This window comes from Chiloscyllium plagiosum, unplaced genomic scaffold, assembly GCF_037043375.1.
Source record: "Chiloscyllium plagiosum isolate Xiang-an unplaced genomic scaffold, Cpla_swu_hap1 HiC_scaffold_45, whole genome shotgun sequence".
NCBI lineage: Eukaryota > Metazoa > Chordata > Chondrichthyes > Orectolobiformes > Hemiscylliidae > Chiloscyllium > Chiloscyllium plagiosum.
This window is the reverse complement of record NW_028270183.1, coordinates 16,808,037-16,826,359: the sequence shown is the minus strand read 5'-3', so window position 1 is coordinate 16,826,359 and position 18,323 is coordinate 16,808,037. Positions and strand designations below refer to the sequence as shown.

The following is an 18,323-nucleotide window of genomic DNA, read 5'->3' as shown; positions in this document are numbered from 1 at the left end:
CGTGCAATCTCCACATAGACAGTCAGCTGAGAGTGGAATTGAACCCAGCTCCCTGGCGCTGTGAGACAGTCGTGGTAACTGCTGAGCCACTGTGCTGCTCAGGAGAAGCCAGCAAGAGGAAAATGGAAAAGATGAACTGTTGAACCAAAATACCAAAGCCTTTGCAGTAATATCATGCAATGTAGTCAGTGATTCAAGATGGCTCCGGAGCGTAGTGACACTTTGCCAATAATAGGCAAAACAACACTTTTCATTGTATTTAGATACATGTGCCAATATTAAATAAATCTAAATCTAAATCACTTGAACCTCTAAGGGTTCCACATTTACCCACAATGTTGCTCACTGCTGGTATCTAAAACATTCCTATCATCTGGTTCACGACTGCGTTTGTTTGGTGCGACATAGTTTTTGATTGCATACTCTCCTTGACAGCCTTTGCTAACCTTGGCTGCCTCATCCTTCTCATCCAAGACCTTTTTGAGCACAGTCCGTTTTTGCTGGGTGTTAACTTTGAGGGAAGTAGAGGAGCAGAAGGACCTGGGGGCTCACTAGTGTAATCCTCTGAAGGTAGACAGGCAAGTTGATAAAAAGGGTTATAGGATCCTTGGGTTTATAAATAGAGGCATAGAGTGTGACGGCAAGGAAGTGATGCTATACCTCTCCAAATCTTTGGTCAGACTACATTTGGAGTATTGTGTCCAGTTCTGGGCACCTTATTTAAGGAAGATTGCTAAAGCTCTGGACACAGTGTGAAGAAGATCTACCAGGAATGAGGGATTTTGGATAAAAGGGAAGATTAGAGAAATTGTGCTTGTTCCCTTTAGAGGAGAGAAGATTAACAGATGATCTCTTTGAGGCTTTCAAAATTATGAACAGTTTTAACAAGGAGAAGGATATTCTGCTAACCCCGGTTGGTATGTCAGCATCAAGATAGATGAGATGTCTATGCAAAAAGAAACAAGTGAAGGATTTGGTCGACAGAGTCCTGGTGTCTATGTGGCACCAATGTTACAGACATCCTCTGTGAAACTCGGAGTGGGAGGGAAAGGATTCCGTTGTCAATGCTGCTGATGTGTTCCAGGCCAATAGACAGGACTACGACAGAGGTTCCACTGAGAGATTATGGGCAGCTCGGGGCTAAATTGAACAGCAGAACTGCAAAGGCTATAATGTTCAGATGACTAATTGAGTCATGTGCAAACATGCATAATGTAAATAAGATTAGAGGTAAATGCATGGCTCTAAGATTTGTGTGGGAGAAATGGGCTCTGATTCATGGGGCAATGGCACCGGGGGAAGAGAGCGCTGTTTCATGGGGAACTATGCTGACAGCAACGTCCTGGCGAATCATATATCCAGGGAGGTAGATAGGGCTTTGAACTCGTCAATGGAGAGGTGAGTGGGTGAAGAGTTCAACTGAAGGGAAATTTAAAATATTGAGCTCCCAGTCCTGGTCACCTCGCAACCATGCCTCTGTAATAGCTACCAAATCATTTATTTATGTCTATTTGCATTAACATCTCATCTATTTTGTTACAAATGCATTCAGATAAAGACACTTTTTTTTACACCATTATTACTTCTTGTTCCTTCTTGTTACAGATTACCTCTTTACATCTCACCATATCCATGGTGTCTTTTTCTCCCTCCAAATATCTACCACCTTCCCTTTTGTAGATATCTTCTACTTTTCAAATTGCGTGTTCTGTATGTTGACCACTGATAGGAGTTTAACCTTGCAAACTCTTGGTTATATATCAATAGTTTCCCTTCATTTCCTACCACTGACTAGTAGCTGTGTTGTCAAACAAATAGACCTGGAGTGAAGGCTCATGGTTCCTTGAAATTTGGAGTCGCAGGTAGACAGGATGATGAAGACGGCATCTGGTACACATTGGTCAGTGCACTGAGTATAGAAGTTGGGAGGTCATGTTGCAGCTGTGCAGGGCATTGGTTAGGACACCTTTGGAATATAGCATTCAATTCTGGTCTCCCTACTTTCAGAAGGATGTTGTGAAGCTTGAAAGGGTTCAGAAAAGATTGACAAGGATGTTGCTAGGGTTGGAGGGTTTGAGCTATATGGAGAGGCTGAATAGGCTGGGGCTGTTTTCCCTGGAGGGTCAGAGGCTGAGGGATGACCTTATAGAGGTTTATAAAATCATGAGGGGCATAGATAGGGTAAATAGACAAGGACTTTCCCTGGGGTGGGGGAGTCCAGAAGTAGAGGGCATAGGTTTAGGGTGAGAGGGGAAAGAGACGAATGGGGCAACTTTTTCACACAGAGGGTGGCATGGAATGAGCTGCCAGAGGAAGTGGGGAAGGCTGGTACAATTACAACATTTAAAAGGCATCTGGATGGGTATATGAATAGGAAGAGTTGAGAGGAACATGGGCCAAGTGCTGGCAAATGGGACTAGATTAGGTTGGGATATCTGGTTGACCTGGACAAGATGGACTGAAGGGTCTGTTTCTGGGCTGTGCATCTCTATGACTCTATAATCCTTCGCCGTTCTAAACTGGGATACCTCCACCCAACATCCCTCAGGCCCTGTCTGCTTCTGAGAGTTTGATGTTTCTCGCAATAATAACTCACACCACACAGTGGGGCAGGATGACAAAAGGAGTATTTATTGATTGGCTTTGAAGCAGAGAATGGACATGGAGAAAGACGTTGAGATTTCTGAGCAACCCAGAGTGCCCCACAGGTGCCATCAGTCCGGTTCCAGAGATAGGTCAGGTCAGTCCAAGGCCCCACTACAGGGATGTTTGTCACTAAGGCCCAGTGGTGAGTGAGACTTTGTGAGGTTCACCCCACTGAGTTAAGGCAGAGGTGGTGGACGCCAGCCACACATGAGAAAGGCCCAACTTCTGTGATTTAGCCTTTTCGGAAGTAACAGAACCAGCCCCCCCAGCAACGCACTGAGGCTCACATCAGCCGGGGAATCTCCAGCAGATCCCTCACCTTGGGTTCAGTCTCAAAAGGGAACAAACAGTGATCAGACTCACCGTGCTCCTAGGCCAAAGAATCCAGCCCATAGGCACTACCAGCCGGTCGGGACACACTGACGCCACATGGGGGATGGGAACAGTCACATTGCCTCCCTCACACAGTCATGCTGGTGTCGGCGTTTCTGCACGAGGAAAACTGGCTTCAGGAGCCATCACATGGTGGCAGAGATTGGGAGGGGTGCAGCCTTTTAAGAGGTGGTGTTGGGAAGGTTATCCTTGAGTGGCAACCTCCAGTGGATAGGATTGGTGTCTGAAGGGAGCAGCGGGCACTCTGTTACAATTTCTATTGCGCTGAAAGTTAAGGCCATGAGACAGGAGCGCGGAAGGGAAGAGCCCACAACCCGAGATTCTGTAAGAAACCAAGTTAGCAAATAGTCGTGCTGGGTCTGCAGAAGATGCTTTGGAGAGAGACCCGGGGTCAGTCATCTTCATTAGTAACGACTTATCCTTTCTGCAAAGACACCAAATAAAACAGGTATCATTTGTCTATCCTTCAATTGCTGTACATAAGAAATAGGAGCAGGGGGAGGCCATCTGGCCCCTCCAGCCTGCTCCAACATTCAATCATATCATGGCTGATCTTTTCATGGACTCAGCTCCGCTTACCCACCTGCTCACTGTATCCCATAATTCCTTTACTGTTCAAAAATCTAGCTCTGCCTTAAAAACATTCAACAAGGCAGCCTCAACTGCTTCACTGGGTGGGGAATTCCACCAGCTCACAACCCTCTGGGTGAAGAAGTTCCTCCTCAACTCAGTCCTGAATCTGCTCCCCCTTATTTTGAGGCTGTGCCCCTCCCCCCCCCAGTTCTGTTGAAACAAAACCAGTCGCACTAGGTTCATAGGTCACACAGGCGGCTTCACCAGCAACTTTCTTCAGTCAAAACTGCTCTTTATCACTAATGTGGATCAGAAAGGAAAGGAGCAGCCTGCCTCTCACTGACTGCTCACTATAAGCAGCCCAGAGACCAATCTAGACCTTGCTCTTGTGTGCCACACCCTCAGCCAGCCAATCAACACCCTTTTCTCCTTGAGTATGCGTTGCTGGTGTTTGGCGGTCTTGAGTGTATTCTGATCAGTGGAAGGTTAAAGGTTCTGCCAATGTTCAAGAACAGCATGATACAAGGCAGCCTTTGCTGGGATCGGCCAATTGATCACTGACCGAGAGTTCAAGCACATGGGCCAAAGGAGTTCAGGACAATGCATGACGTTGTCTTTACCAACTACAAACATAGACTTTAAATAAAGGAACATGGAGGCGTTCTTACCTGTGGTAATTTTGGTTCTGTGAAGAGAAAAGGACAAAAGAAGTTAATGCCTGCTCTTCAAGATAAAATATACTTCCTGTCCGAAACTAGCTCTACCCAAACCAAGTGTCAATCTGTGTAGTGCTGCTACATCCCTTCCCCATAATGTTTAGAACAGGAGGATCAAGAGCAGGCCCTTCAACCTGTTCCATCATTGAATTCAATCATGATGAATCTGAACAACAACGACCAACCTTTCCTCCATTCACACTAGTACCCTCACCCAGAAACAATATCGGTCTATCCCAATCTTGAAAAGGTCAAATTATTAACCAGCAGAATAAGCTCCAGATTTCACTGATCCTCTTACTCTGTATCTAACCCTGTGCTGTCCCTATCCTGGGACAGTGTAGAGAGAGCTTTACTCTGTATCTAACCCTGTGCTGTCCCTCTCCTGGGAGTGTTTGATGGGGACAATGTAGAGGGAGCTTTACTCTGTATCTAACCCTGTGCTGTCCCTGTCCTGGGAGTGTTTAATGGGGACAGTGTAGAGTTAGCTTTACTCTGTATCGAACCCCGTGCTGTCCCTGTCCTGGGATAGGGGGGGACAGTGTAGAGGGAGATTTACTCTGTATCTAACCCTGTGCTGTCCCTGTCCTGGGAGTGTTTAATGGGGACAGTGTAGAGTTAGCTTTACTCTGTATCGAACCCCGTGCTGTCCCTGTCCTGGGATAGGGGGGGACAGTGTAGAGGGAGATTTACTCTGTATCTAACCCTGTGCTGTCCCTGTCCTGGGAGTGTTTAATGGGGACAGTGTAGAGTTAGCTTTACTCTGTATCGAACCCCGTGCTGTCCCTGTCCTGGGATAGGGGGGGACAGTGTAGAGGGAGATTTACTCTGTATCTAACCCCGTGCTGTCCCTGTCCTGGAAGTGTTTGATGGGAGCCCCTCCCTGATTATGACATCACAGTCAAGTTAAAAAACATTGGGACCAATCACGACAATTCTTTCCCCAATAGAAAGAGTAACATTCGCAGTCACAATGAAAGTATCAAATTCACTCACGTGGTTGTTGAGGTGCTCGACCCTGTTCCTGAAAGAAACAAAATACAGCGCAGTGAAGATAAACTGAGAGAGACCAATTGTAGGACATTTAGCAAATGACACAGTAACCCATTTCCTACAGAGCGCAGAGGCAGATCTCACAAAAGCACTGGAATACTTACCAGACTGAGATACTGATCCAGATCCGGATTTGGATCCGGACACCAACCCAAAGGATACGGAGGAGCCGCCGCCAGACTGGATCGAGCTGAAAAGAGGAACAGGGTTCATTACTGAGTGCAGCATTTACCTGGATCCTCCTTGTTAGTTTGCTACCTTTGCACCAGACAGTGCATTCTGTTAGCTGTCACTTCCTCCTGACACAGACGCTGACTTCTGTCCAGGGTTGAAGACAGTCACTAGGGTCCAGACATTGTTCCCCACCCCACCAACTTCAGGAGAATAAACATTGGAGAGTAATGATGAGGCGAGTCAACTCTCGTCAGAGATAACCCAGGGACTCTATCCACATGGACTGCTACCACTCTGTTGGACACCACCGTCAGAACCTCTGAGTGTGGCTCCGAATGACGCAGAGTGGATTAATCTGTAATTACTGTGGACTCCAAGGAAATCCTGGGCAATTGGCAACACTGCCATGGAATTAAACATTTCTTGTCCTGCCTATGTCCACCCAGGTGTGGATTTGACAGGCTGACTTGCCTGTTTCCATACAGTAGGGATTTTGTGATTCTATGATACACCAACCCAATGGTTTGTATTAACATAATAAGGCTCATCAATGGGGATGGGATACCATCTACAAGCAGGAAAATGGCAACTTATAGAAGCTCCTTAGGGACACCTTTTAAACATAGAAACTAGGAGCAGGACGAGGCCATTTACCATTCACTATAATCCAACTCAGTCCCCTGTTCCCATTTTCTCCCCATTCCCTTTGATCACTTTAGCCCCAAGGACTACATCTATCTCCTTCTTAAAAACATTTTTGGTCTCAATCGCTCTCTATGGCAGAGAATTCCAGAGGCTCCCCCACTCTCTGGGTGAAGACATTTCTCCTCATTTCGGTCCTAAATGGCCTACCCCATATCTTTAAACTGTGACCCCTCCTTCTGGACTCCCCAGTCACCAGGAACTCCTTCTGAGACCATATATTTCCATACAATCCCTACAGTGTGGAAACAGGCCTTTCAGCCCAACAAGTCCACACCAACTCTCTGAAAAGCATTCCACCCAGTCTCAACCCCCCTACTCTAGCCCTGTAACTTTGCATTTCCCATGGCTAACCAACCTAGCCCACACATCCCTGGACACTATGGGGCAATTTAGAATGGCCAGTCCACCTATGCTGCACATCTTTGGACTGTGGGAGGAAACCAGAGCACCCAGAGGAAACCCACACAGAGAAGAGGAGAATACCATTTTCCATCTAGAAGGACACGGGCAACAGATACGTGGGAATGCTACCCCCTGCAAGTTCCCCTCCAAGTCACTCACCACCCTGACTTGGGAATATATCACAGTTCCTTCAGGGTCACTGGGTCAAAATCCTGGAATTCCCTCCCTAAGGGCATTGTGGGTGTCTCCGGCCCATAGCAAGGAGTTAAGAAGACAGCTTACCACCACCTTGGCAGGAGGCAATCAGGGATGGGGTACAGATGTTGGATTTGCTAGCAGCATTCACATCCTGGGGCGTGGGGGGCTTGTGGGATTGAGTCAGATGACAATGAGCCATTGAGTGGCAGAGCAGGCTCAGGGGGTCGAATGGCCACTTCCTGCCCCCATTCTCTACGTTTCTTGTATAGAGACCACACTCAAACCCAGACTTCCATCAAACTGTTGAGCGTCCTGGCTTTCCACAAGACGTTTGCAGACTTGTGAGCGGGGAATGACAGATAAAGGTTGTTCTACGTGGGCCCCGGGACACAGTGCGAGATAATGGTACTCAGGGCCTATTTGGTTGAATACCAGAGGCATGGGGTGGGGGCTGGTGGAGGTTTGTTTAAATCGGCTCCTCTGGTTCCTAATGCTGCTTCCACTCACTGACACAGCACGGTGTCTCAGTGGTTTGCCCTGCTGCCTGACAGCGGCAGGGACCCGAGTTCGATTCCAGCCTCAGATGTGTGGAGTCTGCACATTCTCCCCGTGTCTGCGTGGGTTTGCTCCAGTTTCCTCCCACAGTCCAAAAATGTGCAGGTTAATTGAATTCGCTATTGGAAATTGACCATAATGTTCCAGGACGTGTAGGTTAGGTGCATTAAATCAAGGTGAATGTACAGTAGTAGGGTAGGGGAATGGATTTGGGTGGGATACTCTTCAGCGGGCCAGCGTGGACTTGTTGGGCCGAAGGGCCTATTTCCATACTGTAGGAATTCTATCAAGATGACGACGGTGTCTTACCTTTGGCTCTGATTCAGAAGAGCCCTGTACTGCTGAATTTCACTCTCCAGTTTCATCTTGATGTTAAGGAGCTTCTCATATTCCTGTGTCTGCATACAGATGCTGTTCCTGATTTCTCCCAGCCTGCCTTCTAGATCTCCGATTCTACACTGTAGTGTCTGCAGCTCCATGCCGTACCTGGACTCAACACTCATCAGGTTATTTTCCAGGCCCCTCAGCTGAAAACGACAAGGCAGGTTTCACACAGTTAGCCATTCATTTAGGCCCAGCCCCAAATGGGAGCTCCGAACCTGTTTCAATTCCGACCCAGAATAACATTGGAATAAACAGTCAGGAGTTACTTACAGCACCAATCAAGGCATTATATTCAGCGTTCAGGGTCTGCAAATCCTGATGGTATTTAGTAAGCTCGGCCTTCACCCCATCAGAAGCCAGGTTAGCCTGTGTGGTCTGTGTGACTTGAATCTGTACCTGAGAAATCCAAGAGAGTCAGAGACACAGAGAGAGAGAGAGGTAACGAGAGACAATAAGCCACGGTGGGTGGGTGAATAGACAGAGAGAGAAAGAGAGAGAGACAGAGAGACAGACAGACAGACAGACAGAGACAGACAGACAGAGAGAGACAGAGAAAGAGACATAGAGACAGAGAGAGAGACACAGAGACAGAGAGAGAGACACACACAGAGAGAGGGGGGGGAAGAGAGAGAGAGAGAGATAGGGGGTTACTCAGCGTGTCTGAATGAGGAGGAATACATTGAATGACAATGACCTTTGACCCACTGCCCTCATGGAGGGTAGGGAGGGGTTGGCAGAACAAATCGATTGTTTCAAATGGGATGGGCACATGGGGATAATAATGTTTGGGGGATACTGAGGATTAAGGTTCAGGAGAGAAAGAGAATGATTAGATTGGTATGAGCAGGGCCAACATGGACTCCATGGGCAGAGCGGCCTCCTTTGGGTGTCCTGAATGACTCAGTGAGAGTGGCCAGATTGTGTCAGTGCTCACGGTAACCAATCAGATCAGCTCCCCATGACTGCATAAGGCATTGGTTATGACGGAGTCAATTAAATTGTAGAAATGTAGCACTGAGGCCGAATGCTTCCAATGAGCAGACACCAAGTGAAGCTTCCCCCAGCCCCTTGGGGCACAGAGCAGGAAAGGGAAAGCACCACCTTCCCAGAGGACCACTCTCTCAATCCAGAGAGAGACGACTGGTGGGGAGTTTAACCTGATGGTCACCCACACCTCAGGGCAGGGGCACAGGTGAGAAGGCAGGACCTTCACAGTCACCTCAGCCAGTGAACCCACACTGTTGGCATCACATTGCATCACAAGCCAGCCATCCAGCCAGCTGAGCTAAACAGAAACACACACAAATAGCATTGCACCAGTATACCCTCCAGGGTCAGTGCTGGCTGCTGACACTCCTTGAGGTTATGTTATTGGGAGAAAGAAAGACTTGCATTTACTGCGTGTAGTCGCTTTCCCAGCCCTGGCTCTAGGCCCCGTGCAGTATTGCCTTTGTGGTATACAGTTATTGAAGAGATGACCTCACTCAACCATACAGAATTCCTTTACAGAGGGTCAATGCCTTTACGGGCGGCACGGTGGCACAGTGGTTAGCACTGCTGCCTCACAGCGCCAGAGACCCGGGTTCAATTCCCGCCTCAGGCGACTGACTGTGTGGAGTTTGCACATTCTCCCCATGTCTGCGTGGGTTTCCTCCGGGTGCTCCGGTTTCCTCCCACAGTCCAAAAGATGTGCAGGTCAGGTGAATTGGCCATGCTAAATTGCCCGCAGTGTTAGGTAAGGGGTAAATGTAGGGGTATGGGTGGGTTGCGCTTCGGCGTGGCAGTGTGGACTTATTGGGCCGAAGGGCCTGTTTCTACACTGTAAGTAATCTAAAAAAAAAAAGAATATTTCCCTCTGGCTGGGAGAACTAGGGATTGGTCTTGGACCAAGAGCACAGACTCAGAATTGACAGCTACTTAGGACTGAGGTAAGAAGGAATTTCCTCATTCTGAGACTGGCTAACCTTTGGAATTCTCTGCCCCAGAGGGCTGTGCAGGCTCAGCCTATGTCAAGGCAGAGACTTTAACATGTTTACCACAGGAAAGGACCGTGGGGAGAATGCAGGAAAATGAGGTGGGAGGAGAAAAATCAGCCATGGTCTCATTGAGTAGAGGGACAAACTCGAAGGTGTGAATGGTCTACTCTGTTCCTATTTCCCACGTTCTTGGGGAGTCATTGCCATTGTTCAGAAGCCCAGAAGGTGATTCACCTGCTGCAGCTCCAATGAACAATAACCTGATTGTGGCCGTGATTTGATTATTTGGGTTTAATGAGGGATAATTATTGCCCAAGGACAGCAATGCTGAATACACACCATTCAGGAGACACTGGGGAAATCCAAGTAGTTAATGTCTCCTCTGAAAGTTGGTGTTCCCCTGGCCATGTAGCCCACTCTCAGTACTGAGCCTTGGCCTGGCTTTATTGGCGAGAAAGGGATATTAACCATCAAGCCTTCTAACTCTGAGAAGGGAGGGTGAAGATGGAGTTGTTTGGTGCTGCACTTTCAATGAGAGTTAGCAAAGAGCCTCACCTTGCTGTCCCACCCTCACAGGCCCCTTTCCGAATCAGACACTGCCCTTGTTGCTGAACCCAAGCCTACCTGCTCCTGGTACCAATTGTCCAAATCTTTTTTATTCTGGTCTGCAATCCTGGCGTAACTATCTCTCATTTCCTGCAGTTTCGCAGCCATATCAGCAGGAGGACCGGAGTCAACTTGGACATCGATATCTGCAGTCTTCTGCAGTCGCAGCATCCTCAGTTGCTGAAGAAGAAAAAGGTGATAAAACATTTAAACAATATAACCTATTGCATAATGGAGGGAGCCAGTTATTCTATTACCCACTATTGGCACTAGGGTGGCATCACATTGTTATTCCCACTATAGGGTAACACCCTGTCATGTTTGTGACACCCACCTCTTCATGGTCCTTCTTCAGGGCGGCAATGTCCTCTTCCAGTGCAGCAATCTCACCAACCAAATTGCCCTGTAGGTCCAGGTAGGTTTGCTTCAGTTGGTGCAGTCCATCAATATCGAGCTCCACACTTTGTCTCAGTCTCAACTCAGTCTCCAACCTGCAAAAGACACAGGACCCCAAGGAAACAAGGTCAGCATAAGGCAGGAGCAGTCAAGGCTTCTCTCCTTGGTCCACAGCCCCATGTGAAAGACCCCAACTGTCTGTGCCATTGTTACTTGGAGACAAGTCCAATGGGTTCCTAACCAACCTCTCAACTCACATTCCTTTGTAGACTTTAGCTCAACTGAAAGGTAGCTGCCCTCTATTCTACCTTGTATCACCAGTCCTGTCCACATTTGCAGCCATTCTCAAATTCTCTGACTGTTTTCGTCAAATCCTCCTCTTGGCTTCACCACTGCCTCCAGCCCCAGGATCCTCTGAGGTACCTGCGCTCATCCCAATCTTAATATTCAACCCCAGAGGGCAGACCTGAACCCTAAATTCTGGTATTCCTTCCTTAACCTCACGGTTTCTCTCCCTTGTCGGAGACACTCCATAATCTTTCACTGATGAAAGCTTCTCATCACTTGTCCCCGTGTCGTTTTAAAATGACTTGGCGCCAGGTTTTGTTATGGGAACGTTCCGGGGTTGTGGTTCACGACATTGGAGGCACTATGTGAATGCAAGTTAGCCGTGACACAACACTGGGTCTTCCGGGCAGGTATACACCTACGTCCTGTGAACCCATATGGGGAAGGGGGTGGGGGGTGGTAGTAATACCGGCTGTATTTGTAGCACACCCCTGCCCTAGCTCCCACCCTTTCCAGTGTGGTAGAACAGTAACCACTCCACTCACTTATTCTTGAAGTCTTCAGCAGCGAGCTTGGCGTTGTCGATCTCCAGGCAGACTTGGGAGTTCTGCAGGATTGCATTGATAATCTGGGGGAGGTGGGGAGGGACAGCATTAGGAGAGAGGTTTTAAAATCAAAAGCCACAGCCCCTTCCCATCCCTGCAGAACCTGGGGGCAGTGTCAGTGTACACCATGGACCACCCAAAGGAAGCCAGACAAGGTTTGTATAGAGCCAGTGCGGGTCTGTTGTAAATCCTCAGGCCTAAACAACCTGCAGTCTTTCAATGCAATCAACCTATTCAGGGAGACGTATTGCACATCACTGGAGTAGGTGCAATTTGAACCTGAGTCTCAGTTCAGTGGTAAGATACTGTCAATAGAGCCATGAGAGAACATGGGCACCGCCAAATTAAACCTAGAGCATTAATCGGGACCTTTGCATTGTGAAGTCCCTGCCTCCTGATCTCATGTGGACCTTTCGCTGGGTTATAGTGAGTTATAGTGAAATCTCAAGGCTATTGATTCGATTTATTGTAGTCACATGTACCTAAACACAGTGAAAAGCTTTGTTTTGCCAGCAGTACAGACAGATCATAGCAAACAAGGAGGTACAGATCACAGGGTGCTTAGACAGAGCGAGGCATACAAGGTCAGGGCTGCATAGGAAGTGCACCAAAGCGAGATCAATATGATTGGAAGTTAGAGAGGTCCACTGAAACTTGAAGGGAAATTATTTGAGTGTAAGGTGTTTGCAGATATAAGTAAAAACTGACCAAATTATTCATGAATCTCCAAACCATCATCCAATACTCCAACTGAGTTCTGGAGGGAAGAGTCACTGGACCAGAAATGTTTTTCTCTCCACAGGTGCTATCAGACTTGCTGAGTTTCTCTGTGAATGCCTGTTTTGGTTTCAGATTTCCAGCATCCTCAGTTCTTTGTTCTCTGTTCAGCACGCAATATAAGAATTGACAGAATCTCTACAGTGTGGAAGCAGGCCACACCTACCCTCTGAAAGGCATCCCACCCAGACCATTCCTCTTCCCTACCCCTGTAACCCTGCATTTCTCTCGGCCAATCCACCTATCCTGCACATCTTTGGACTATGGGAGGAAACTGGAGCACTCCTCCACAGACAAAGGGAAAATGTGCAAACTCCACACAGACAGTCGCCTGAGGGTGGAATCAAACCTGGGACCCTGGTACCTTGAGGCAGCTGTGCTTACCACTGACCCACTGCACCACCCATATATCTCCAGAGAAACTGACAAGTCAGTGTACCTACATTGCCAGCATTTCATGTTGCATGCCTCACTCTGTTTGTGTGACAGTTTTACAGATTTGTACATCTACATTCATAGTCCAAAACCTGGAAGCCGGAGAACATTCATTTAATTAAGACCACTCTACTGCAGTGATTAATTGTGTAAATCTTTCAGAAAATCATCTCGTAACTATTTAAGGAACACAATATTACATCAAGTCAGCCAACATTACGCATTACAATGCATGTTAGCTTTGACATAAATCCCATAAAATGTGTCCAATAATGAGAATTTGCAATCACAATCATCATAATTTTTGTTTTGTGAATAATAAATCTGAAATTATGAATGCAGAATTTTTATTTTCAGTTCTTGGTGGGTGGGGGTGTGCCCAAGCTGAGGTTTCGTTCAGGGGTGCCTGCTGCTTTTCACAATAATCCTGAGAAACCACAGGACTCTTGACCATGTTCCTAGTTATTCCATTCCTTTGGAGTGAGAGAGTGAGACAGAGTGAGACAGAGTTTGTCTTGAACCTAGATTCCCTGGCTCAGATTTGGGACACTGCCATTGTCCCACGACTGCACTTCTCTGCACCCCACCCACCCAAAACACACCCTTTACAAAATGCATTGGGAAGCAGACGTGCTGGCTGTTTAATCCCTTGCTCAGCTAACGGGCTTAGAATGCCATTTTTGCAGTCCCTGAGTGCAAGGGGCAGATGTTGAGACAATGGTAATGTCACTCGGTCAGTAAACCTGTCTTCAAGTCTCACCACCGTCACAGGGAGAATTTTTGGATTCAAGTCACCAAGTCATCTGTATTTGCAATAGAGGTGTGTGACCACCTGTTGGCATCACTAATGGAAAGGAAGACTCCCATTTTTACCTGGTTTGGCCCACATAAGTCAGAAATCATCCTTTCAGATCTGCTGTGTTCAGAAAAGATTTAAATGGATGTTGCCAGGGTTGGAGGGTTTGAGCTATAGGGAGAGGCTGAATAGGCTGGGGCCGTTTTCCCTGGAGCACTGAATGCTGATGGGTGACCTTATAGAGGTTTATAAAATCATGAGGGGCATGGATAGGGTAAATAGACAAGGTTTTTTTTCCCCCAGGGTAAGGGAGTCCAAAATTAGAGGGCATAGGTTTAGAGTGAGAGGGAAAATATTTAAAAGGGATCTAAGGGGCAAAATTTTCACACAGAGGGTGGTGTGTGTGTAATGAGCTGCCAGAGGAAGTGGTGGAGGCTGGTACAATCACAACATTTAAAAGGGATTTGGATGGGTATATGAATAGGAAGGGTTTAGAGGGATATGGACCAAGTGCTGGCAATTAGGTTAGGATATCTGGTTGGCATGGATGAGTTGGATCGAAGGGTCTGTTTCCATGCTGTACACCTCTATGACTCTACACACGGATCTGACACCGACCTCCCTGTGCACGATGGCTAACAGTTGAATTTCTGATGCGCCCTTTCGAGGCAGCCTGTCCAGAACTCCTGCGGAGCAGGTGGGACTTTAACCTCCCGCCTTAGAGGCAGGGGCACTACCACTGTGTCACAATAGCCCAGCTCTGGGTGAATGCAATCTAGGATTGCAATGTGAGAACAGGCAGCTGTGCCGTAGACAGCCACACCAGGGGGACCCCAGCCTCTGCAAGGGGGTTGTCATTGTGGTTTTGCCCCTTCACTGCCCCAGGCCATGGAGGGAGGGAGGGACCTACCTGCTCCTGCAGGGGCTTGACTGTGCTGTTGTAGACCGACCAGTCGAAGGTGTCAATGGACCTGGAGGTGGCGAACTCGCGGATCTCCTTCTCCAGCCTGCAGTTGTCCTGTTCCAGCGAGCGGACCTTCTCCAGGTAGGCGCACAGCCGCTGGTTGAGGGCCTGCATGGTGTCCTTCTCGTTCATCCCCAAACCCCCGGATATCAAGGCGAGGGAGTTGGAGCCGAGCCCGGAGGAGACCGAGCCGCTGTAGCCCCGGGAGAAGCCCATGGAGCCGGCCCCAGCCGCCAGGCTGATGCGGGGTCCACTTCTGCTCCCGGTGGTCAGTGAGTAACTGGAGAACTGCCTTGGCTGGGAGGCTGAGCGGATGTAAGCGGCTCCTCCGCTTGTGCCCCAACCACCACCGAGATTCAGTCCACTTAAAGCCATCCCACCACCCCTGCTGCTGCTGCTGCTGCTGACCGTCATTGTCTTTTTCATGCTGGACATCCTGCTAAACTCTCACACTAACGATAGCAATCCAACAGAACTTTTGGACCAGTCCTTTCCTCCCTCCCAACTCCTGAGGTGGCACTGCGAGCTCAGTGTCTCCGATCTGCCTCCCCTCTTATTATCCAACACAGGCACGCCCCCCCCCGCCCACAGCCAAAGGCAGAGAGCCGCACCCACAGAGACTGGTCACACCTTTTCCCTCCAGCCTCCCGTGTCTCAGATCCAGAGGGACCTGAACTGCCTCCCTGATTGGGAGGACACAAAAGGAAGGCCTCCAGCACTCTTTAACAACAGGTCAACAAGTTTCTTATTTATACCCCCCCCCCCAAAAAAAAAGAACTGCTGGACAACAGAAACTTCTCCTCACGTTCTGAAAAAGGATACCTGCACCCGAACTGTTAACCTCTGTTTTTCTCTCTCTCTCTCCACAGAGCTGCTGTGTTTTTCCAAGTCTTTTTTCTGTCTCTGAACCGCTAAGGTGTTTCCCCAGGGTAGGGGGAGTTCAAAACTATGGGACATTGAGTCATAGAGATGGAAACAGACCCTTCAGTCCAACTTGTCTGCAGACCGGATACCCTAAATTAATCTAGTCCCATTTGCCAGTACTTAGCCCATATCCCTCCAAACCCTTCCTATTCATATACCCATCCAAATGCCTTTTAAATATTGCTATTGTACCAGCCTCCACCATTTCCTCTGGCACTTCACTCCATGCCTGAAAACATTGCTCTTAGGTCCCTTTTATAGCTTTTCCCTCTCACCCTAAACCTATACCCTCTAGTTCTGAACTCCCCCACCCCAAGAAGAGGAGAAAGGTTGAATAGGCAATACTTCCTGAAGAAGGGCTTATGCCCGAAACGTCGATTCTCCTGCTCTTTGGATGCTGCCTGATCTGCTGCGCTTTTCCAGCAACACATTTTCAGCTCTGATCTCCAGCATCTGCAGTCCTCACTTTCTCCTAGGGACGCAAGGGGCAACTTTTTCACACAGAGAATCATTGATTCATGCAGCACAGACACAGTCCAACCCAGTCCACGCCGATCATAATCCCAACCTAAACTAGTCCCACCTGTCTGCTTCTGATGCATATCCCTCCAAACCTTTTCTATTCAGGTAAACATCCAAATGTGTTTTAGACGTTGTTACTGTACCCACATCCACCACTTCCTCAGGACATTCATTCCGCACATGAACTACCCTCTGTATAAAAAGGGTGCCCCTCACGTCTCTTTTAAATCTCTCTCCTCTCAACTTAGAAATGTGTGTGTAGTGAACTGCCAGAGGAAATGGTAGATGCAGATACATCTGCAACATTTAAAATCAACATTAGAGTGGTGCTGGAAAAGCAAAGCAGGTCAGGCAGCATCCGAGGAGCAGGAAAATCAATGTTTCGGGCATATGCCCTTCATCAGCCCTTCCTGCTTCCCAGATACTGCCTGACTTGCTGTACTTTCTAGCACCACTCTAATTTTGACTTTAATCTCCAGCATCTGCAGTACCCACATTTAAAAGATATTTGGACAGGTAGATGGCCTGGAAAGGTTCAGAGGGATAGGGGCCAAACGCAGACAAGCAAGATTAGAGTATTGAGTACAGGAGTTGGGAGGTCATATTGCGGCTGAACAGGACATTGGTTAGGCCACTGTTGGAATATTGCATGCAATTCTGGTCTCCTTCCTATCGGAAAGATGTTGTGAAACTTGAAAGGGTTTAGAAAAGATTTACAAGGATGTTGCCAGGGTTGGAGGATTTGAGCTACAGGGAGAGGCTGAACAGGCTGGGGCTGTTTTCCCTGGAGTGTCGGAGGCTGAGGGGTGACTTTATAGAGGTTTACAATTTTATGAGGGGCATAGATAGGATAAATAGACAAAGTCTTTTCCCTGGGGTTGGGGAGTCCAGAACAAGAGGGCATAGGTTTAGGATGAGAGGGGAAAGATATAAAAGAGACCTAAGGGGCAACTTTTTCACACAGAGGGTGGTACGTGTATGGAATGAGCTGCCAGAGGATGTGGTGGAGGCTGGTACAATTGCAACATTTAAGAGGCATTTGGATGGGTATATGAATAGGAAGGGTTTGGAGGGATATGGGCTGGGTGCTGGCAGGTGGGACTAGATTGGGTTGGGATATCTGGTCGGCATGGACGGGTTGGACCGAAGGGTCTGTTTCCGTGCCGAATGATTCTATAACTCTAATTCAATTCGTGCCAGTGACCCAACCCCTTCCCAGAACATTGTGAATTTCTCAGTTCCAGGTAAGAGCTTTGATTTAACCCACCTCTGCCACACTCTCAGGCTGGGCCCTTCAGATCCTAACTACCTGCTGCTCGAAAGTGGATGTTTTTTCCCTGAAAGTAACCATCATTTCTTTTTTGCCACTTAAATCGATACCCACTCACTCACAATCAGTCGCCGCCCGTTACAGGATGGGTCATGCAGCACATTCCCAAACTCATCTTAAGGGCTGACACCTTCGCAGTGGGATGCAGGTGAGACTGGCAGTCGCTTCAAGTTCAGGCAACAACAACTTGTGTTTACATGGTGCCCGCAGTTTAGCAAAGTCTCCCAAAGGCCCTTAAGCAGACGAGAGTGCTTAAGGGAAAGCAAATGCTTTATCAAAGAAGGAAGGATGGTCTTAAAGGAGGAGGGGTCTTCTCAAAAAATAGAGAGTTCTGCTTGGAATTCTAAAAGCCAGGCATCATTTTTCCTTTCATTGTCTCATGAGAGGTGGGCATTGGCCTCCCATGTTCAAATTGAGTGGCTTGTTCAGACCATTTTCAGAGGGCAGGTAAGGGTCAGCTACATTGCAGTAGGGTCTGGGATTCCATGTAGGTCAGACCAGGTAGTGACAGCAGATTTCCTTCCTCAAAGGGCATTAGTGTGCCCAATGGGGTTCATTTTCAAGTGGCAGTGGTTACAAATTATGTCGTCACTGAGACTAAATGCCATGGGGGATCTGAACTCACCTCACCAGAACTTCACCCTAGGCTGCTGGTTTACATGATATGACCAGTACACCCCTTTGATATTGTGGGTGCAGCTGCTAATGGTGGGTTGTGATGATGCCATAGGAGTTAGATAAACTTAAAGTTCACGTGGATAGAGTCGCATGGATAGTGAAGGGATAGAGAGGCCACGGAGTGGCTTGAGACTGCGATTTTAAATCTACAGCCTTTGGATATACCAAAAGAGCCACAAAGTCACAAGCTGAGTGTTAAAAAGTTAAATTAGTACAAGTGTCTATGT

At 47.9% G+C, this 18,323-nt stretch overlaps 1 protein-coding gene across 1 annotated transcript; it reads right to left on the bottom strand.

Annotated features, from left to right (window-relative positions):
* Positions 1-2,610: 2,610 nt before the first annotated feature.
* Positions 2,611-15,140, bottom strand: LOC122552198 (keratin, type I cytoskeletal 19-like). Its single transcript, XM_043694793.2, has 10 exons — positions 14,589-15,140; positions 11,611-11,693; positions 10,716-10,872; positions 10,400-10,561; positions 8,070-8,195; positions 7,725-7,942; positions 5,486-5,571; positions 5,325-5,352; positions 4,281-4,297; positions 2,611-3,463 (listed from the first exon to the last, which is right to left on the bottom strand). Exons 1-10 carry the CDS (start codon positions 15,075-15,077, stop codon positions 3,444-3,446), a joined length of 1,386 nt encoding a protein of 461 aa, XP_043550728.2. The 5' UTR covers positions 15,078-15,140; the 3' UTR covers positions 2,611-3,443.
* Positions 15,141-18,323: the final 3,183 nt, after the last annotated feature.

Excerpts from the sequence above, each read along its gene's own strand:
- LOC122552198 (XM_043694793.2), bottom strand. The coding sequence starts at position 15,077 with ATGTCCAGCATGAAAAAGACAATGACGGTCAGCAGCAGCAGCAGCAGC. Across the intron at positions 11,694-14,588 it reads TCAAGCCCCTGCAGGAGCAG|ATTATCAATGCAATCCTGCA; the intron begins GTAGGTCCCTCC and ends CACCTCCCCCAG. Across the intron at positions 10,562-10,715 it reads TGAAGAAGGACCATGAAGAG|CAACTGAGGATGCTGCGACT; the intron begins GTGGGTGTCACA and ends TTTCTTCTTCAG.